This window comes from Typha angustifolia, chromosome 10, assembly GCF_048772165.1.
Source record: "Typha angustifolia cultivar Huaian chromosome 10, ASM4877216v1, whole genome shotgun sequence".
NCBI classification, from domain to species: domain Eukaryota; kingdom Viridiplantae; phylum Streptophyta; class Magnoliopsida; order Poales; family Typhaceae; genus Typha; species Typha angustifolia.
The window spans coordinates 9,522,017-9,544,372 of NC_133248.1; the positions used below are offsets into that span (position 1 = coordinate 9,522,017).

The window sequence follows — 22,356 nt, forward strand, 5'->3', positions numbered from 1 at the left end:
AGATTTTCTCTTCTTCTATTTTTGGCATTAGATTTATTTTTTCTAAACCTTATTAAACTATTGCTTATTTGCACATGCAACACAGCATTTTATTTTATTTTTTTTACACATTGACTCCTGTACTGTAGAGTATATATCACCAATAGATTCAAAACGAATTCCCCAATCTACATTAGAGTATTAGACCACCTGGAAGATGGCGGAAATTTTCTCAAAAATAAACGAGATCTATATAACAGACTAGACTGTCTTTGTCTTTTTCATTAAACTGAGACATTGTGGAAATGCAACTCGTCACTAATTTTCTGACGTCTAGAGTAGTAAATTTAGTTTCAAATTAGAGAATGGACTACAAAACAATCATCAAATTAACCACACAAAAGAAGAAGAAAAAGTATTAACAATATGATTGAATAATAAGCTGTGGCTGGATTTGAGAGCCAATAATTATGCAAGAATATATCACAAGCTCTGGCTGAAAGATTTTAGGATAATACTATGAAACTACAAGTGCATTAAAGGTAATTATATTTCGCCAGAAAGCAATGGTTTGTTGGCCGATTTACATATGGCATGTATTCTGTGACTACATCCCACAGCGTATGTATGTACGTATGTTCGTTAATAGACTGTTGCCATGTACAGTCTTCAAAAGATAGAAGCAGCAAAATTAGGCAGATGATTAGAGGGACTACTCGTCAGCCAGGTTCAAGCCATAAAAGCGAGCCAAGCGAGAAACAGTTCCCTTCTGCATGATGTTCTCAATCATCTCAAGCTTCTTGTAGTTTGCATTAAGGATCTCCCGCTGCTGCTGCGCAAGCTTCTCCTCCTCTTCGAGTTGTAGCTGTGACATGCAAACAAAGAGGAGGGCATTAAGCAAGGACGCCAATAATCATGCAAAGCTAATGTCTTTTGGGGCTTAGGCACATCGGTGGGCATCATTGACATCGTTTGCGCATGGCTGCACCTGCTTTATTTTTGTTTCCAAAAATTTAAATTCTGACCCTATCTATTTGGTCTCTATTGGAAAGGAAGAAACAATAGAAAATTGACTTTAACTTGTCCCCTAAAATTAATTATTCTCTCTTGAATAGCAGAGACACTCTGTCCCCTACCCTTAATGTTTTAGTAGGCTGATAGACAAAATTTGTTAAATCTTGGTAACTAAAAACAATATTAAAACACGTGCTTCCAAATTATAAAAAGTGAAAAACAAAAAGGTTTACAAGAAAATCTAAACAAAATGGCTGCAAAATAGCTCCTTAATAACTCTTTAATGCCAACAAGCTGCAGTAACCTGATCTCTGCTAAGCAATTTGACCAGCTTATCTTTGAGCCGAGCTATCAGAATGAATGAATTATCTAATTAAATGGATTTCCTTTTGTTTTCTGGCTTAGTATGAGGAACCATGCCATGCAATATAGGATTTGACAGACAAACAGCACAACTACTGGGTTGTGGACTTGTGGCCTCTTTCACCAATAAAGAACAAGTTGATATGAGCACAAGAACTTAAACTAATTGGCCTCAGAAAGGGTTAAGCAGTACTCCAAAATGATTTGAACTTCAAGTAAAGCTCTGTTAGTCGACGATCAAAACATGGATGGTGCCCTTAGTTTTCTATTTTTGAACGAAAATGTGCGAGATTGTAATTTTTGTTTATTTAAACAAAAAGATCATTTTATTATCTAGCTGCCAAGATTGTTGCATAACAAAACAATGAACCAACTGAAAACCATCAGATATAAGTTAATTAACTTTTTCCGTTAAACAAAAGGAGAGCAAAAGTCAACTGAGCATCTCAACATAAGACAATTACCTTGATGAGTGCTAAAGTTTCTGCGTTATGCTTCCTGGCTAATTTCTTCAACTGCTTTGCCACTTGAAAATATGGATCAGAGGGTTCCACCCAGCGAAACTGTATCTTTCTGCCAGGGCGCGAAGGACGATTAGGAAACATTTCTGCCTTGGCAGGACGTGCCCTTACAGGCCTCGGCATCCCAGACATCATAAAAGGGTAGTCAGTCATCATACTGACTATGGAGCTTGCCTGGTTGGGATTCTCCATTTCAACCAATGCAGCTTGTGGAACATTGTAGGGAATCGTGTAGTTTGGAATGAACTCTACACTGACAACACACACAAATTGCTCCAGAGCTGCTCTGACGACTGACTCTGTCACCCGAGGAGAAAGGTTGTCAAGCAGTACTGTCTTCTTGACCTTATCCCTAAATCGAGAATACGCCACCTCCTTGGCACGCTCTGAGGATGTTGACATGGTTTCGCTGACCCTGCGGCACAAAGTGAAAATGAGAACTATGGTTAAGTATAAAACTTTTACAACAGGAAACTCAACACATCGTGTTAAATATCTTCACTTCAGGACCACCCAATGCCATTGCTAAGGAACAGTACCATCTTCATTTACCAGCCTTTTATATCCACTTTGAAGCACTTAATTAAGCGTAACGATTTCTTGTTTAGACATCCATCTTCTTATTTAAGCACCAAATTGACAAGTTTTAGATCTCTGCCATCGGTCAATTGTCACCAAGTCAACACAGCAGAATTGAAGAAGAAAAGGACCCAAGAACCATTTACACATTAGTCATCGTGAAAAGGTCATCAATGTTATCCAATTCCAACGTACTGGAAATCAATCTAATAAGAAGTAAACTACTAATCATTGATACAGTATGAGATGGTCCACTATTATCTCTGATGACAGTGTCATCTTCCAACCATCAGAATAAGCCCTAAAACTTTTCGGTAATAATATCTCTAAACTCATCATTGGCTTAACTTTCACAAAGAATATCTCAGTATATTTGAGCTAAGACATAAATGAAAACAACTATGAGTCTAATACATAAGAAGAATAAATACTTTTCTTGTCCGGCCCCATTACTCAATCAAATTCCAACGGTCTAAAATCTTAGAACTTGGGATGATAATTCCTTTTCCACATCAACATATGACAGAAACAGCGAATGTCCATAAGATAAGGTGAAAGAACACATCTAGCGCCTACCAGAGGAAAAAAGGAAATTGAACAAAGTCCGTGTTTCTTGGAAGAAAAACGTGATAGTTGATCAAAACCTCCAAACCCTAGATTCTATGATTCTATCTTGACAACCTACCAACATATACCAACATCAAGGCGACTGCACATAAAAAAAAGGGTGAAATAGAGATATTATAGCCATTCCAAGAAATATATCAAAAAAAAAAGGCGTGGTTTTTCACATTTCCTCCATGAATGAAGGAATGATCATACTATAGCAAGCCTTAAACGGTTCTAAAATCCTTCAAGATTCGACGAACAGATTAAACCCTAAACCCAACTCATTTTTGCCAACATGCAATCCACTTAGCTTCGAGCGCATTATTACGGTGCCAAAACAACCGAATACCAGACGATTTGCATCAAGAACGAAGAGATTCGAACAATGCCTTAAAAGAAGAAGAATAAAACACACCAAAGGTGAGAAGATTTGGCAGTCCACGCACCTCTGAGAAGCCTCTTCCCTACTAAGAACGGATCTTTTGAAACGAGGAGGTGTTTGAGAGGGTAGAGAGCAAGAAGACGCGACAGTTAGGAGGGAAAACTATTATCTGTCGTACTGATTTGACCCGACCCGGTGACACGAGAGAGGCTACGTGCGGACCCAAACCATGATAGATACCAGACCCGATCCGATAAGATAACAGGCATAAAATAGCATATCCTTAATTGCTTTGCGTCATATTATCATATACTTAATACCTATGAATAAAGTGGATAAATCTTAAAGATAGCATTGCAATTTGTGCAATTACGCCTCTTGATAAAAGAATTAATTTATTCTGGTTGGTTTCTGGTTTGCCGGATGCGTCTACGTGTAATAATTAAATTGAATAAGTTTTACCGAATATGGTTTGCAATTGTGATCCAGTTGTTCCCTTAGCCAATTGTGCAAAATAAATAGATAAATACAGGGATGAATATGAAATATCTCGTCGTGCTTGAGTCAATGTCTCACTAACTGTGGAAAAGAAAACTAGACGAATACAATTCCACTGAATCAAAATTCACAAATGTTCTGAGCTTATAGTGGTTGCCACTATAGGACTCCTGACTTCATATTTACCCTTATCATCCACCCAAGTCATTGAGCCATGAACCACCTCATTCTTTTTCTTCTTCATATTTCCCTCTATAATAAGTGTGAAGCTTTTCTTCTCATATTTATCTCCAAAAACCAACTTATCTGGCACTACGCTGATTGAGAACCCTTTAATCTTCTTCACTTTTACATAATAAGTAGCCACAGCATCTCCCACGTTGGTTAGAGTCCTTGTAAACTTCTTAACAATCTTGTTCGCAGTTGTTGTTGTCGAGGTGCGGTTCACATCAAAAAATGCGATGAACGATGGGTAATTGAGATCCAGCGATGCGTCGGAACAATCGACAGCAGAAGATTTTGTGATCACTTTGATTTGGTTCACAGTGAAGTTCAAAGCACACAAGAGCCTCACATAGTCCTCAGAGGCAGCATCATACAGTAAGCCAGGATTAAGAGCCTTATTGGGCGCAATGTGGCCAGAGCCCATGGCTAGTGGATTAGCAGGCCGGCCCTTCCGACCCATATCCTTAATGGGCATGAGTGTGTTATCCAATGGGCTTGCAGTGGTCATGATCGCCGACCGGATGGCGGCCGGGCTCCAGCTCGGCTGCGCCGCCTTTAGCAAAGCTGCCACACCGGAGGCGTGCGGGCAGGCCATCGACGAACCTGAAATTATATTAAAAGGACTATATAACTCATGAGATCCAACACTCCCTACCGTGCTGTTTTGTGCCCAAGAGGCCAAGATTAACGAGCCCGGGGCGACAATGTCGGGCTTGAGGACATTTGGGCAGCTCGCCGATGGGCCTCGGGAGGTGTAGGTGGCCACTTCGGGTGAAGGCTTTGAGCCCAAGATGGTCTCCCTAAATCTTATACTCGCTATTGGATCAGAACTCCTATTGATGTAGCTCAATAGGATTCGGCCATCTTCTGGGGTGATGATAGCACTGGGGAATGTTAACTGGGCAAAGATATCTTTAAACGGGTCAGTGGTTATGAATAGGCCTGCTAGTACTTTGGCGGACTGGACTGCTTGTACGGCGTCGCTTAAGAAGTTTTTGGTATCGCAGACGACAATCTTGTGACGCGCCGACTTTAGCGTGGTCTTGTTGCCGCACGAGCCCAAGAAGACGATTGGGAGTTTGGTTAACATGGTTGGGCGCCCGGGGTAGACCGACTCCCCGATGACAGAGGAGCCGTCGCCGAGTTGGATGAGGGCGCCGAGTTCGCGGTCCACGGTGGCGGCGCCGACTGTTAGGACCCAGGGAGTTCCGTTGTGGAGGAGGCCCAGGAAGGGGCCCTCGTTGCCGGAAGAGGTCGAGACGAAGATGCCCTTCTGCACGGCGGCGAAGGCGGCGATGGCGATCGGGTCCTCGTATAGGGCGACGTCGTCGACGCCGAGGGAGATGGAGATGACGTCGACTCCGTCGGCGATGGCTTTGTCGATCCCCGCGATGACGTCGGATTTGAGGGCCCCCACGTCCCATAAAACCTGGTAGAATATTATAAAACATTAAATCTGTCGTTCTTTATCATGTTAAGCTTTTGAATAATTCAAATTCATACATTTCTTGCCTCTATTTATGATAGAGAGTGAGAGTTATGTTTGATTACTATTTCATAAATTTAGTATGACAAGCTTGAAGAGAAGATGACCTTATAGACGGCCAGCCTGGCACGGGGCGCCATGCCACGTGCAACTCCAGGAGCGTACCCAAAGAAGGACGCGCCGTCCACCGGGCTTCCCGCCGCCGTGGACGACGTGTGCGTCCCGTGCCCGTCCGTGTCACGGGGGGAGTTGACGATAGTCAGGTTGGGATAGGCGGCGCGAAGCCCCTTGCTAAAGCTTCGGGCGCCGATGAGCTTCCGGTTGCACGCCGACGACGCATCGAAATCCTCGCCCCCCTCGCAAGCGCCCTTCCACCTGGCCGGCACGGCCGACAAGCCGTCGTCGCGGTAGCTAGCGCTCTCCGGCCACACCCCGCTGTCCACCACCCCGACGATGACGTCATCGCCGTAGTCGGCCGCTGGCCATAACCCCGAAGCCGGAGTGAGGCCGAGGAACTCCGGGGTGTGCGTCGTGTCCTTCCTGACCTGTGCGTCCTTGTAGCACGACAAGAAACCACGAGACTTCCTAAGCTGCTCCACCTGCGACGCGGATAACCGCGCGCTGAATCCGTGGATTGCGTTATCATACACGTAGATAATACCGAATTCCGAGGCAACGGACGCGAGCGTAGCATCGTACCAGCTACGTCGGTCGGAATAGGCTCTCGGCATCACTGACGAGTCCATGTGGACAATATAGGTGTCGTGTTCTGCTGACATGGAGCACAAGTGTGCTATCGCCAATAGTGCTACCGAAGTTATCCAGGCACAGTGGGACGATAAGAGAAAAGCCATGGATATGGGGATTGTGGGATGGATAGTGAGAGGAAGTCTTTTGCATCATTGCATGCCATTCTTCTTATAAATCAAAACGGGGTGAGAATTGAGACGATGGGTGGAACAATAATTGAGAGTCATGGGCTCGGTTGGTCCAAATTTTTGTTGGCTGCTTGTCTGGAACTGCTGCTCAATTTGCTACAAGTCAATGTGAGGGTTGTGGTGGACAAGCAATTGGCGTGTTCCGATTAATGTTAATTATCCTACCCGTGAATATGTAGTTATTTTATGCACGTAGTTCACGTTTGATGGAATTGGCATTCTCTTCTTCTAAATTTCTTTGTTTTTTTTCCACAACTTGGTTATCTCATGGCTATCATTTATCTCCCTGTGATGCTTAAGAGTAGTCATATTTACACTTACACTGTAAAGAACCTAAAGCATTTATAGGTAGACTCGGAGTCATTCAACATGCAAGAACTCGATGAGTAGTATGAAACGAGCCAAGTAACACAAAAAGGTTGATGAGGATGTGGGTTCCAGTGAGAGACAGAAGGTAGGTAGTCAATCACCATTAAAACGTACTTTTTTTATTTATTCAATTAAAGAGACCACTACAAGAGTAACATGGGTGTAACATCATCCATTCGTAAAGGTTGGGATATGGAAACAGATCCATGGGGGTGGGGCGACCTCCTAATTGGTACTCCTAACCTCAATAAATTTAGCAGAGATTGTATTAGTCATATCTTTGCATTCAATATTTGATTGAAAGGAAAAAATTATAATTATATGTAAAACTCTTGTTGCTTATTTCCATATAGACTTCCTTAGTTATTTATTTTTGACATATTGTCCCCCCATAACTATTGAAAATGTTTAAAATACCTCTTCAATTAGGTATCTGTTAAGATTTTTTTGGTAATAATATGTAAGTGTCGTGTACCATATTACCCTTATTCTAGGTTAAGAAAATTAGAGCAAAGTTAAGGATTAAAATCATTATTTGATATTTTTTTATTAAAATTGTCTACAGAGAGGTTTTCTATAATTTAAAATGTTAATGTGAGAAACAAAGATAAGAGGGTACATTGGAAATGGGAAAGAGTTCATGTAGTCTTAATGTAGTTATTCCTTAAACAACACTAATATTTCGTGTTTAGCAGGTGGATTAAAATACCTAGATCTAGAAGGAATTGCACATACTCAACTATCTCTTACCTCTTGAAAGCTAAAAGTATGTTCGTGTTAGAAGCATCGAGGACTTCAAAGGCCAATTTGATTCCTTCCCCCGTGCATCATTTTGTTTTTGAGAAAAATGGGTATAGAACAAGTATATATGTTCAACAAGGGTTAGAGAACAAGGAACAAAGAGCTGTTAAAGGCGTTACAAGGTGGTTAGGGTAGAGAAATCTTTGAAGCTAATCTTAGAGCAGCGAGCAAAAGATAGCTTCTAAATTTTTACGAGAGAGATCCGAAGGTTAGACACAGTATGAGCTTCTCTCTTGAAGATTCTACTATTATATTAATGCTAAAGTAACCATCATAAGATGTCAAACTGATAATCAATCACACTCCGAAGGCGAGCTGGAATTGAAGAATAGTATCTCCAGAGGCTGAATATTACTCTCAGTGGAGTAGAAGGTGGCAGAGTGGATATATTGAAATATCTCAACTGAGAGATTATTGATGGTAAAAAAAAAAAGACATGAAAAGTATAAACAGAAGAATTAATCAGAGGGAGAAAGTGATCACTGGGAGGTCACGCTTGATTGAGTGCTGGACTTGGACTTCTCGTAAAAGCCTAAAGGGACCGCAATTTCCGCACTGATCTTATTCACAATAACCACGTTAGTTTGGTGATGATGAGGACCACATTTTGGACATATGATCATACTGTTCATCAGCAATACTAACCAGCTGGAATATCGACGTCAGAGTTGTCAACGGACTAATATATGCTACGAATGATTTGAGATTGTCTGAGAGTAGAACAAAGAAGGATGAAAGATTATAATAGGAGAAATTATTCAAACAAGATACTAGTGAGACGTAAGCAGTGCTGAAATGGTGAACCGATTCTCCTTCTACTGGTGAACATGTTAAATGACCCCCACTGTGCCTCATAGACTATATACAATTTCATTAAAGATTGGCATTGCATACTCTCTGATTTTCTTTATTCCAAAATCTCTTTATGTGTTGACACGAGGCTAATTATATTGCAAATTGGCTCGTAATTACTAAGTCATCTAAAAAGTTTTGCCTTTTCTTTATTGTACTTGTCCCAAGTAACTAATACAAAGTTTATTTTGCTTTTTAAAATAAAGGTGTTGATTATTTTCTTAGCACTCGTGAGACTTTTATGGGCCTTAGGTCAAGGGCCAATATAATTTGGCCTATTAATTATTTATGGCCTCAAACCAGTAGAGGGTTATCTTGAGGCCCAATATTTGAAGGACAACATTGTGACCGAATCTCAAAGCACCACAAACGGACTCCTCACACTATACTTCCCTCTAAGATCACGCCAAATTATAGCTCCATGAGAAGCCTTCTTCCCTTCTATTATCGCTGGACTAACCTTCATGGTCACCGCGTAGCTCAGCTTCTCCCCCACTTCCCTGAACTCCAACCTCGCCGGCCGGACAGCCACCTCGACGCCAATCGGCTTGACGATCACGAGATTATAGGTCGCCGGGCCATCTCCCACGTTAGTCACAGTCCTCCGAAACTTCTTCATACCACCACGAGTGGCATTACCTCCAAAGATAGCAATAAAGGATGGATAGTTAAGTTCGCCGGAGACGGCCTTCGAGCAATTGTACCTCGCCGCCGACCTCGTGATAGCCAAGATCTGCTCTCTGGTGTATTTCGCGGCGCAGAGAAGGCTAACGTAGTCCTGCGGCCCGGCGTCGTAGACCAGTCCCGGGTCCAACGCCTTGTTAGGCTCAACGTGGCCGGCTCCCATGGCCAGCGGCCCAGCGAGGTCGTACCCGTTTCCTGCATCCTTAATCGGACGGTGTGAGTTATCGACGTCGGTCGCGGTGGTCATCATCGCCGATCGGATGGCGGCAGGGCTCCAATCGGGGTGAGCCGCCTTCAGCAGCGCTGCCACGCCGCTCGCGTGTGGGCACGCCATCGATGTACCGGAGATGATGTTGAATTCGCTTGCCAGCACCGTATTGCCGATCTCTGCGGTCGGCGACGTCGGCACCCAAGCGGCGAGGACGTCGGTTCCCGGTGCTAATATGTCAGGCTTTAGCACGCCGGGATAACTCGGTGAAGGTCCCCTCGAGGAGTAGTCAGCGACGGTCGGCGCCGGCTTCACGCCTAATATAGTCTGCTGGAATTTAATTGTGACTTTAGGGGTGTTGTTTGTGGCAGCGTACTTGACCAAAGGAGCTGCGTCTTTAGGGGCAACGATCAATGCCGGGTAGTTGATCATGAATCCGAAAAGTGTTAAGTTAGATATGAATATAGCTCCTGCCACGTCGGATTTGGATACTAAATAAATCTGGTCCGACAAAGATCCGGTGTCGGCGCACACGACCACCATGTTATTGGCACGTGACAAGGATCGTAACGAATCGCATGACGAGATGGCGTCGTTGTAGACCAATGGCACGTCTTGTATGAAAGCGTTTTCCGGATACAACGAATTGCCGACTATAGTGTGCCCGTTGCCGAGTTCGATTACTCCTCCGAACTCGCGGTCTATTGATCCTGCGGCGACGGTTAACAGCCATGGGATGCCGTTGTGCAACGGGCCAAAGGAAGGCCCTGCGTTGCCGGCTGAAGAAGAGACCAAAATGCCCTTCTCCATCGCCGCGAATGCGGCTATGGCGATCGGGTCTTGGTAGAGCGGCACGCCGTCGAAGCCCATCGAAATCGAGATGACGTCCACGCCGTCGGCGATGGCAGAGTCCATTCCGGCAAGCACGTCGGACGCGTAACGGCCCTCATCCCAGTTGGTCTTGTACACGGCCAGCCTGGCGCGCGGCGCGATCCCGCGCGCCGTGCCGGGTGCGTAGCCGAAGTAAGAGGCGCCGGAGACGTAGTTGCCGGCGGCGGTGGATGAGGTGTGAGTGCCGTGGCCCTCGGTGTCCCTCGCCGAGTTCATGGAGATGGTGATGTTTGGGTTGGCTGCCCGGAGTCCCTTATTGAAGTACCTAGCATGGTGTATGGATTCAAGTGTTATGAAAATAAATAAATAAGAAATTCATTTTTATTATTTGAATATATAAAAAAACTAAAGAGAAAGAGAATAGCAGAAGAAGAAGAGGAGTAACAATGGAAAGATTAATTATATCTTTGTTAAGATGAACAAAACGGTAACCTATTTATAATTAAATGAGACCATTACAATAATGGAAAATAGATTTACACCAAATATGAGAGGGTAAGTATATATCGTAGGAAATAAGGACTAGTATGCTACCATGCATAATATGCTATATTAATATCAATTTTATGATAATATCTAATACCAATTATAATAATATATATCATAAATAATGATTATGGTAATTTATGGTAGAAGCTATTATTTGGTTTGTCATCTAATGGTTTAAGGTTTTAAATTATTTGATTATTATCTCTAACAATGCAGTATGAAAGGGTGCATATATTTGTGTTACTAACAAAAATAATAACAAATCCCCCTAATCAAATTAACATAGAAAGATTAACACCTGGCTCCGATGAGCTTCCGGTTACACATGGAGGAGTTGAACTCGACCCCCGGCTCACACTCGCCCTTCCACGTCTTGGGCACCTCCGTCATGCCGGCGTCGTCGAAGCTCCTGCTCTCCGGCCAGATCCCAGTATCGATCATACCAACAATGACGTCCTCACCGAACTTGGACGCCGGCCAGATGCCAGCGGTTGGGTTCAGAGAGAGGAATTTGAAGGTGTGGGTGGTGTCGAGCGTCGCCTGGCGGTCGCGGTAGGACGACACGAACCCCGGTGACCGGCGAAGTCTTTGAAGCTCTTTAACCGACAGGAGAGCACTGAAGCCATGGATGGCACTGTCATAGGTGTAGACAAGGCTCGGAGTGTCGTCATCTCCGTGGGCGGTGGACGCGCGTAAGGAGTTGACGGTGGTGGCGTACCATCCCCGGTAGTCGGAGAACAGGCCAGGCATCAAAGACTTATCCATGTGGATGATGTAGGTGGATCTATTGGCGTACGTCGCCGTTGAGAAGAAGGCAGAGAGAACAAGCCATGAAGTGAGGAGGAGACCATGGACTTTAATGGCCATTTTGGGTGAGCCTTCGAGCCTCTACTTCCTTCGGTGCCTGCATGCACTTATATAAGCTTCATTCCCTTATCAGCTCTGTTTTGGTACGGTTTTTTTTTTTTTTTTTTCCATTTCACGCCCTATACTTTTACTTTGACCATTTGTTTCTACTAAATTATATAAAACAACTTATTTACGTGGGTGTTTTCGAAAATTCAATGACAAATATGAGGCAGTTCAAAGGTCAATTTTTCAGTATCTAACTAAACTCGCAGGGTCGAGTTAAAAATAGTGAAAAGATAAGAGTGTAAACTAAAATAACCATATAATTTAGGGTAAGCAATAAAACTGCAATCTTAGAATTGAACTGGCCTTATTTGTCGTACTCTTTATTTGATCTCTTGGACGGCCAAAACAATAACATTGGTAGAGTGTAAACGACCCGAGCTTCATTGAGCCCGCTCTAATCAAGTTTGGATTGAAATTAATTTTGAGTCTATCAAGTTTGAATTAAAATAATTTTAATCCAAGCTAATTTCAAACGAGAGCTAATTTCGAACTTAAACGAGCTGCTCAATTAGCAATTTCAAGCCTTATCAATTTCAAACCATTTTCGAGCCTGAGCAAGCTTAAATTAATTTAGATTTGAATTAAACTTAAAATAAAACCTAATTCAACAATAAAGATATAAATATTACTAAAGTATAAATTACAAGCAATAAAAATAATTGGGTTAGAAAACTACAAGCAACCAAAATATAAATTACAATTAACAAAGATAATTATGTCAAAAAATTACAAGCAACCAAAATATAAATTACAAACAATAAAGATAGTTGTATCAGAAAATAATAGCTAAAATTTTAAATGGGTGAAAGGATTTTGATCTGATGGTTCATATTAATTTGATATTACTTATTATTATATATATATATATATATATATATATATATATATATATATATTATCGAGCCGATGCTATTGAGCTGGCTCAGGATCAAGCTTGGCTCAAATTTAATTTCGAGCTTAGTTTTAATGATCAAGCTCAGTTCAATCTATTTTCGAGCCGAGCTTCATCGAGCATTATTAAGCCGAGCTCGAGCCGGCTTGATTATTTTGACAGCCCTAAACATAGGGAGTAAAAATGAAATCATAAATCCGGGACCGCAATATCACAAATCCAATTCCATCAATTTCTATGTTGTTTAGCGAAACTCTGGCATTAAGAGCATAACTGCGGAAAATGACATACTAATCAGAAAGCTGGAAAGACTTTGATGGAGTATCCACTCTTTAATTGAAGAAGACGTTTAAACTGTTGTACCTGAAGCTAACAGGCCAACAGACTAATTAAGCTAATATATTCTGTAATCTGAATATAAGCAATTTCTGAGTGTATACATCGCCAACCGACCAAACATCCTTGGTTGATATACTTTCTAATATTTAAAAAAAAGAATGGTGAAATCGTCAAGCATAGCCTTACCACAGACCTGAACTATTTGGAACAAAGAGCCACAAACAAAACATTGAATAGAAGGCCTACATCACAGAGGCCTTTGAATAGAAACTAAAAGAAATTATCCTTTGGATAGTATATATATATATATACTATCCAAAGGATAATTTCTTTTAGCTTACATATAAAGGCCTGCATCAATGTTTTGTTTGTGGCTTCTTGTTCCAAAGTATGTCCCTGTTTAGTAACTAACTATTTGGGACAAGATGTCATTTACAAAGAAAACATTAAATGAATGCATTGCTTGTGAGGGAAATTGAAGCTATGCACTGTATGGTATAACCTAACATTGTTCTGATTGATAATGACAGGTTTGTAGTGAGTTTTGGGGCAGTAAAATTCAGCCATGGTTCATGTGATATCCACAAACTGGTCAAGCACACAGCTTTCAACAAAATACAAGAGTAATAAATTTAACAAATTTCTGATTGTTTTGTAAGTATGATATTCATTGTGAAACTGTAACTGTTTCTTCCTCTTGGTTCTTGCACAAATTTCAGCAGGAACCATGATTTCTTACCATGCAGCAGAGGCCACTTTGTACACAATAATAAGTGAGATCTTCCAGTACAAAATTGAGCTACTGGTTTTGCATCTAGAAGCGAGATCTTCTAAGCTTGAAGATAGAAACAATCTGACGAAGAGGAAGTAGGATTCTTCATATGCAGAGCAAACACCACATTTTGTCAGCTTTGCTAGACATAAGGATTTGCGTGCATCTGAATTCGCCAAAAAAGCCAATTATGACAGAAGGAATGTGAAGTAACAAAATGAGAGAAAAAGATTGGCCAAGATTAAAAGATTATAATCAGAGAGAGAAAAGGCCAGGGGGTGATTGTGGTGAACCGCCCTCGAGCAAGATGCTGCGGCTACAGTAGGATCTTGATGTGCTTGAAGAAGATTGAAGACACCTAGCGTCACCACTATGAGGGAGCTCATTTCCATATATCCTTGATTTGCTGGTCCTACCTACAAGATAACATTCACCTGCTTCATCTTCCATGCCCTCTGTAAAGTCATTCTGCACCGGGTCCAATCTCTCAGAGAGCACCCGAAGGACTTGTTTGATCGATGGCCTCATGCGGCCTTCTCTTTGGGTGCACCACTGAATGATCCCCGTGACCACATGGAGCTGCTCCATGTCAAATGAGTCTCCTATTGCAGGATCCACCAGTTCTGGTAGCCTCGAGTCTGTTGTCATGAACTTTTGAGACCACTCAACCAGATTCTTGTTATCTTTTACCGCCCTTCGCCCAGTCACAAGCTCTAGTAGCAATACACCGTAGCTGTACACATCACTCTTCTCCGTCAGCTCCTGAGTTACCACATACTCAGGATCCATATACCCTGAAAGATTTTTATGTATGGATTTTAAACTCTAATAAAAGAATATTTGCAGATCAATCAAGAAGTTGTTAGCATGTATATTTTACTAATATGAAATTAAACGCAAGATGCGGCGACCACTATCTACAAAATTTGATCATGACTGATCCTTCAAAACTCTTGATTACACAGCTTTGCTGTCAGTAACTACCAGATGCTATTCTATCACAATTCCTTTTATCCTCAACAGCTGCCACATCCACGTGCAGGACGATATCAAGGATCTTATTCATCGGTTTTCTCTCACCTACCAATCTTTATTGCTGTAACCAAGGATGCCATATAGAGTTAAAAGTATGAACTTAAAACAAAAGGAAAAAGAAAAAAGAATCCAGATGTGGGTGAAGAATAAGATAAATATTATACTATTATACCTCAAGACTACAACAAATATGGGTTTATGAAAGTGGAAAAATATGGATAATAGGCCTGACTAAATCTTACCAACCAGCCTGGCCAGTTTCTATTGGGACGAGTCGCATATTTCTCTTCTTAATTGACTGAGCTGGCTTAGATCTATGCCCTTATAAGGTTTCGGACCAGGCTTGGCTCAGTATACACCCATGTCATTATCATTTTATTGTTTGCAAATCTTTAGTACAAGATAGATACAAATTAAACAGATGGATGCATCATGAACCCTATTCCGGTCGATTTAAGTATGGCAAAAATGATATATTATAAATCCAAGCATTTGTATCAGAATTATCAATTATATGCATCTGTGCAGAAACTCACTTGTACTAACACAAACACTACTGGCTGGAAAAACTGGCACAAAAGATTTTTACCTGGAGTTCCTCGGATATCAGTGCTTACTGGTTCAAAACAGATGGCACCAATTCTTGATGCATGCACCAGACCAAAATCAGCAACCTGCATGTAAGCATGTGTCAGGAGACTCAAGAAATTTGAAACTAATAACTGAAACATGAACCAAGAAATTTGGACTTCAAACCTTTGCAACAAAATTTTCATCTAAAAGAATATTGCTCGATTTTATATCTCTGTGGCAGAGGGGAGGATCACAATAGAAATGGAGATACTCCTGCAAGGTTAGAAATCATTTCAAAGAATTGAAATTTTTAGATTACTTAACTTTGCAGTATGAAAGATGTATTACCAAATCAGCTTGCTTTCAGACAAATCGAGCTGGTAAATTTACATAACAGAAGTCAGAAGCTACTTGCAAATCTCAATAACATGTTCTTTGCATAATAATTGTTAACCAAACAAAATACCTGGGAATCCATAGTGAGAGATGGAAATCTTTTTTTTTTATTAAAACAATAATAACTCGAAATACAAGTCAAGAATTGACCTCATTCAGACTTTATCTGTGAGTGACGGTGCTTTAAAGGAAATCCATTAAAAGAACTGAAAGAAATAAATGATAACCCAAAACAACACATAATCATCATGCATCACCAATTTGGCCCTACATTCATGCACTCCTATTTCCTCCCAACCCTCAAACCTTTAGAACACCTATAATATAGAATGCTTAGATACTATAACTTTTGTTATGGACTTAATTTTTTTTATCGGTTTGCTAGTCCACCATCTTTACAAGATAAGATAAGCCTAAAAGTAAAGGTAGTGGAGATGCAAAAAATAAAGAGGCTTTAATAAGTTAGAGAAGACAATGTTTCTTTGTGAAGTTCTCACGTTGATTTCAATTCATTATCTTTAAATTTCTTTACAAATAGAATGGTCAAGCCTTCTATATAGAGACAAAAGAAAACTTAGCTACTAAGGTTTCTTAATATCTTCTCTAGAAATTTACAAGGTTAGAGATAAGACTAAGAATTCTAAATATCTTCCTACATATTTATGAGGGTAAAGATAAAACCAAGAGTCTTAAATATCTTCTCTAATTAATTAAGATCACAAGTGACGCGTTGACTTCCTCCAAATTCAATAAAAGGGACTACCATTTATCCATTTAACAATACAGCAGCGGATAAGTATCATTCTTGCTAATTTAACATAGTGTCCCTCGAGTCTAGCTTTATTATAACGCCGCTTCTATCTTGACATTGTTGGCACTTCAGTTTAGACCAAAAATTCGACGAGGCGTTACACTTTGCTGCTCTCCATGATTACTATATTCTCAATTGATAACCCTTACATTCTTGTTTCATTTTGACGAAAAAATAATAGTTACAAATGAAGTATAATATTATAAAATTTGGATTCACATTGCCGTTGAAAACTTTCAATATGTAATAATTGCTACTACATTATTCAAAATATCATAATTGCCACATAAATAATTTTGTTCTTTCAAAAATATCATTATGTTAGTTAAATCTAACTTATCATGAGTAAAACACAACTTCAATCGAAAAAGACAATTTTGTCTTCAGAAAATTTATTAAAATAGTTTAAAAGCTATCCAATGTTATACCCAATATCATAATACAATAAAATATATCTCATTTTATGTGAAAAACTATTGATAAATATCTTACACTATACTTAAAAGGGGCAATATTTTAGACATTTATATGTGTTTTAACTTTAATAATAATCTGTTAGGAATATTCCATTAAAAATTAGCTCACAATGGCCAACCACTGAAGGAATATATACTGTCAAGCATAGGGAAGTGTGTCTGATATAAAGATAGATTCATACAGAATAGAAAAATCACTAGGCATGCTAATTCCATATTGAGGTGAATTAGGGAGGTGTATTGATAGGTTTAGGAGCTTTCAGATCATAAAATTCTGAGACACCAAATTTAATGGTCTTTCAAATTCAAGAAAACATGAAGATCATATATGAAGGAATCATTGTAAATAGTATGTTAATAAGTATGAAATTATTTATGCTCTTCTTACAATTGCAAGATTAAATTTTACCAGAGCATTGGCTACATCAATGGCAATCTGTAACCTAGTTTGCCACTTCAAAGGATTTTTGCCAGGTGCTGCATGGGTAACAAAGGGACCTTAATAAGAAGCAATGAAACTAGTAACAAAAACGCAAAAAAGGTGAGAAGGAAAGAATGAGGTGCACACAATGGATATGATCCTTCAGGCTTCCATTTTCCATGTACTCATAAACAAGGAACCTGTCAATATTATTGCAAACAAAACAATAAACATTACATTGCAATAACTTGTCCGATCATGGATGTGGAGAAAAGAAAGCTTTGAGAAAATTAAGTACCTCTCACTCCTCTCAACACAAAAGCCCTTGAGTGCAACAAGATGGCGATGGTGCAGTCTGGCTAGAAGCTCCATTTCTCGACAAAATTCTTCCTCCCCTTGCTTTGAAACTTTGTCCATCCGTTTCACAGCAGCTAGAGAACCATCACTAAACTGAGCCTTGTAGACGGTTCCAAAACCACCTTTTCCTATAATGGTGCTGAAATTATCTGTTGCCTTCCTTGTTTCCTTGTAGCTAAATCTCCGAACTATGGATGATGGACCTGAGAAATGATGCCATTAAAACCAGTTCTTAATGAAATTCTATGGATATATCTTAGGTCCCTCTGACTAGTCTTACGTTTGAGCCAAAACAAGAACACCATTAACTGGACAAACATGTGAAAATCATTTTCCAGTTTGGCATTCTCTTGGAAAACCTAGGCTTCTCATATCCTGATGAAATACCCAAAAGCCAAGGACCAGGCATGAACAATTCCCATAATAATCAAAAGTATCATGCAAAGCACAGGAATCTTTTTAAGGCTGTTCCTCAATGTAGCAGTCTCTTCCTCTCCAGTTTAATCTCACTGTACCGGACTAACATACACATAACACTACAGCTCATCCACAAAGCCAGCTGATCCTTGTGATTTATTACTTTTTGAATTATATGGTACTTTCATCCAAATTGATTGTGCAACTGTAATACTTCTATTTTCATTCAAAAGGTTAAACCTTCGGGTAGTTATTTTTTATATATTCATGAACAAATAACAATCAGAAATTGAACATTTGTTTGTATTACTAGATACTCTTTTGAAAAGAGAAGTTGGTACAAACCTTCTTGACATTTCCGAACTTGTGTTTGCGCGAAGGTGTTATATGCTGGTTCAGTGGAAGCATCTACACTCTTTAGTTCCCTGCTCTTTTTATGAATAAGTAGTATTAATATTAGTAACAGCACAGCTGCAACCGCTATAACCCCAATTCCAATTCCTGGAATCAAAGTGAGATGGTATTGACGGGATCCTTTCCTGGCTAAAATACCAGTATGGTTCTGACTTGGAGAATCAGAAGAAATGAGACTTGGAGAAGATGCAGGGGTAGGTGAGTTGACTGACGATTCTGAAACATTCAAGAATTACAGGATCAACTTAAAATACAGATGAAGCCAACATAAGCATGAAATAAGTTCTTTTGACTGATTGGAGTTAAAAGTCTTTCCATTGGACAGAAGAAGAAATATCTGCAAGTTTACAAATATGTACATCGCTACAAAACTGGCATGATTCCAACAGATGAACAGACACAATCTGTTGGATACCAAACATATTAAATTCTGAAAGAAGAGATACCTGTACAAGTATACATCAATTATCATTAGAATAAACTATGAAATGACATGAAATTGGAACAACAATTTTGCACTCTCAAAATGAATAACCACAATGAATAGTACAGAACAATCATGAATCTGTTGAAAACAAAACCTATAAAAGAGGTGGTAATAATGATCTGAAATGAAGAAAAAAAAAAGGTCAAAAGATGGCATCACTTTCTGTTTAAGTACTTAATAAGGCATAAGTTTTAAGAAGTGTATAGTTAATATGGCATGCAAACACAATCTACTGACAAGATAACAGAACCTGGTGGAGTGATAAGTCCTTGAACACCAAAGAAGCAAGTTGCCGTGTCATCAGCTAACAAATTATTTTCTTGATTTGCAAGTGTGACAAAAACTGCATCACGGCAGACACTTAAGGTGACATTATCTGCTCCAACAAGGCGATGAAGGTACAATATGCCTGAATTTAAGCATGTCTTGCAACTATTTTCCAATGAAAGTGGCGCCTTGCAGTTTTCAATGACATCATTAAAGTTAGGAGACTGCATCATCTCCAACACAGTTGCTCTCCCATCACACTGATAAGAAACTCGAATTTTTGCCCCCAGTCCACAAGATGCAGCAGCACTAGCAGGAATGCCATATAGATTGAATGTTTCTGATACAGAACTAAGACAGGTCTCAGAGAATGCTGGTGGAACTCCCAGTTTTCCTGTTCCATTTGCATAACGAGCAATAGATATGGCAACAAAGGCATTAATATAACGGCAGCATTTCCCTCGCTCATTCTGATTTGAACAAGAAGCTGCTGCTAACGTAAAGTTTGCCCAACTAAAATCCAGGGGACAATCTGCGTGAGCAATGAAAGGCGATCAGTGTAACAGATTCATCAAATAGAGATTTAAGTGAAAATAAAACCGAGTACTATACAGGCACTGGAAAGGAGCTAGAATACCGAACCATAGGAAAGAGTGGGAGGAAAATTGTTAGCAAACACAACTTCTAATTAGAATAAAATTCTCAAAATTGGCAGTTATATCATATCAGCAACTTTGGGATTATAATTCCTTATTAATCTTTAGTAGAAAGTAAAATAAAGTACAGAAGTCTCACAATGGACTTAGCTTAGTATAAGATAATGCAATATATTACCTTCCGCATATAAAATATTTCTTTAGTAAAAGTATTTAGTGAGAAATCTAACACCGTTTCACTTTTTGGTGCTAATTATCCAAGGTTAGTATCAATATATTACTATATATGAATTTATGGATTTCACCTTACAAGGAATACAACTGTAGATCTCTAAATTAGCATTGAATGTATAGTTTTCTCTCTGTTGATGGCCAAATGATCACACAACAGAAGGATAACAAATTCAACAATTAATTCTTCTGGGTCTGATGGGTCCCTGATAAGGGTTTTTATCCATGCATTTAGCCTCTAATAAGTCACCTTACTGAAATTTACCCATCCGCCAACTTATCCTAGTCCTTTTGGTGACCCTTCCAACCAAATATATAATCGTGAATAATACCCCACTTACGTTTTCCTTTTCAAGCCTTCAGAGTCATGATATTCCGGGTTATATCATTATTGAGCATTGCTATGACATGTCTCAGACTAACCACATTTTACATGCAAAACCGCCATCAGCTATTATTTCAAATAAACGATAAGCTACGCAACTAGAAAGCTTCTGAAATAATCATCAGAATGTGGGTCGTCAAAAGAAAGAAAAAAATTTTGCTACATTAAATTTGCTACATTTTTCCCCTTACTAATGCAGATGATTCCCATTAACAGCTAACTTCTCGGCCATATTGACTAACGTGCTTTAATCCAGAAATAAAAGCATGATACAGTAATCTATTTTTATACAAATCCAAAAAAAAAAAATCAAAGAAGAGGTTTTTTATTAAATTGTTAACTAAGGAACAACCAAAAGGGGGGAAAGAAAAACCCACCACTCGACACCTTTCATGCCAAAAGTAAACGACAGAATCAACACAAACCCAACCCCATAAACGGAAAAGACAATACAAACTATTTCACATTGTTAAGGAATAAGAAGGAAAAGAACAAAATGGACACAACCAATCTCTCGATTAACCACTTCCAAGCAAAAATCGACCCAAAACCAACAAAAGCTCGCCGAAAATCACAAATGGAAGAGAAGCCGCATCATAAATACTGGCATTCCCAATAGCAACCAACACAAAAGGACGGGCTGACAATGTTTTGACTACGGAGGCAAAAAGCAGGCTCTTTTTAAATCCCGATCACATCAAATGAGGAAGAGATGAAGAGATCATTGGCAGGCAACCAACCTCCCGCGATCGCTAGAATGTGGCGAGACTCGAGAATGGTCATGGAGAAGAGCAAGCCCAGAAGCAGAGACGGCATGGGTAAGAGAGAGAGGAGAGTGCAGAGCCGAGACTCGAGAGAGAGTGAGAGTGAGACTGAGACTGAGAGTTTACAGTGTGAATGCTGTGGTCACTACTCTCGTGACGAGGGCTTTAGCCTTTACTCTTTTCCCTTTTTTTCCCCCATTGGAAATTTATAAATAACACCTCATATTTTGTATTTATTATTACTTACACTTTATCTTTTGATCTTCAGCAGCTCAATTAATGACCTCGTTTTATGAATTATTTAAAGTTAAATGTTTACCTATTGGTAACTAATTTAAGATACGAAATATTATTTATGAATTTTTGTGATCCAGTCCTCCATATTTGACGGCTATTTCAAAGTTTAAACTTTAAACTCCATTCACATTGCTTTCCTGACACCCAAACACGCGTGGCTCGAGACTTCTATGACTGACTCCAGCATGGGCCAAGGCCATCATTTTTCCGGCCTATCCACAGAGAGAGACAGACAGCAAAATTAGCCTCGCTAACCGCCCCAGGCCCCAATTGATTTTAGCCCAAAAACCTTCAAAATAAAAATAAAAAGTATGATAGCTATGCGTGAAATAATTGTCTATTTTTAAATAAATTTTTTAATTCTTTCGTGCGCATTGACCTTATAGTATTGGCGGCCAGCAAGTGACGCATTCGAATAGGACGGCGTTAGTAGATATTTTACTACCATCTTCGCCACTGTATTATTGACTCATATTATAGTGTATATGCTATTCCTTTCTCTCTTAGCTTACTTTATCCTTGAGAATTTATCTGTCTAATTTACTTCTTTTTTTGTTTGCTTA

At 39.8% G+C, this 22,356-nt stretch overlaps 3 protein-coding genes across 3 annotated transcripts; all 3 read right to left on the reverse strand.

Moving 5' to 3' along the window:
• Positions 1-436: 436 nt before the first annotated feature.
• On the reverse strand, positions 437-3,576 carry LOC140769097 (ASI1-immunoprecipitated protein 1-like). Its single transcript, XM_073109658.1, has 3 exons — positions 3,512-3,576; positions 1,821-2,292; positions 437-844 (listed from the first exon to the last, which is right to left on the reverse strand). Exons 2-3 carry the CDS (start codon positions 2,277-2,279, stop codon positions 692-694), a joined length of 612 nt encoding a protein of 203 aa, XP_072965759.1. The 5' UTR covers positions 2,280-2,292; positions 3,512-3,576; the 3' UTR covers positions 437-691.
• A 401-nt stretch (positions 3,577-3,977) lies between these two features.
• On the reverse strand, positions 3,978-11,796 carry LOC140768446 (uncharacterized). Its single transcript, XM_073108713.1, has 4 exons — positions 11,187-11,796; positions 8,975-10,664; positions 5,764-6,555; positions 3,978-5,599 (listed from the first exon to the last, which is right to left on the reverse strand). The coding sequence occupies exons 1-4, from the start codon at positions 11,753-11,755 to the stop codon at positions 4,073-4,075; spliced, it is 4,578 nt and encodes a 1,525-aa protein (XP_072964814.1). The 5' UTR covers positions 11,756-11,796; the 3' UTR covers positions 3,978-4,072.
• A 1,713-nt stretch (positions 11,797-13,509) lies between these two features.
• Positions 13,510-21,659, reverse strand: LOC140768020 (probable receptor-like protein kinase At1g49730). Its single transcript, XM_073108090.1, has 9 exons — positions 21,473-21,659; positions 19,444-19,992; positions 18,638-18,922; positions 17,817-18,078; positions 17,666-17,718; positions 17,507-17,574; positions 15,598-15,687; positions 15,431-15,515; positions 13,510-14,600 (listed from the first exon to the last, which is right to left on the reverse strand). Exons 1-9 carry the CDS (start codon positions 21,546-21,548, stop codon positions 14,062-14,064), a joined length of 2,007 nt encoding a protein of 668 aa, XP_072964191.1. The 5' UTR covers positions 21,549-21,659; the 3' UTR covers positions 13,510-14,061.
• Between the last annotated feature and the right edge of the window lie 697 nt (positions 21,660-22,356).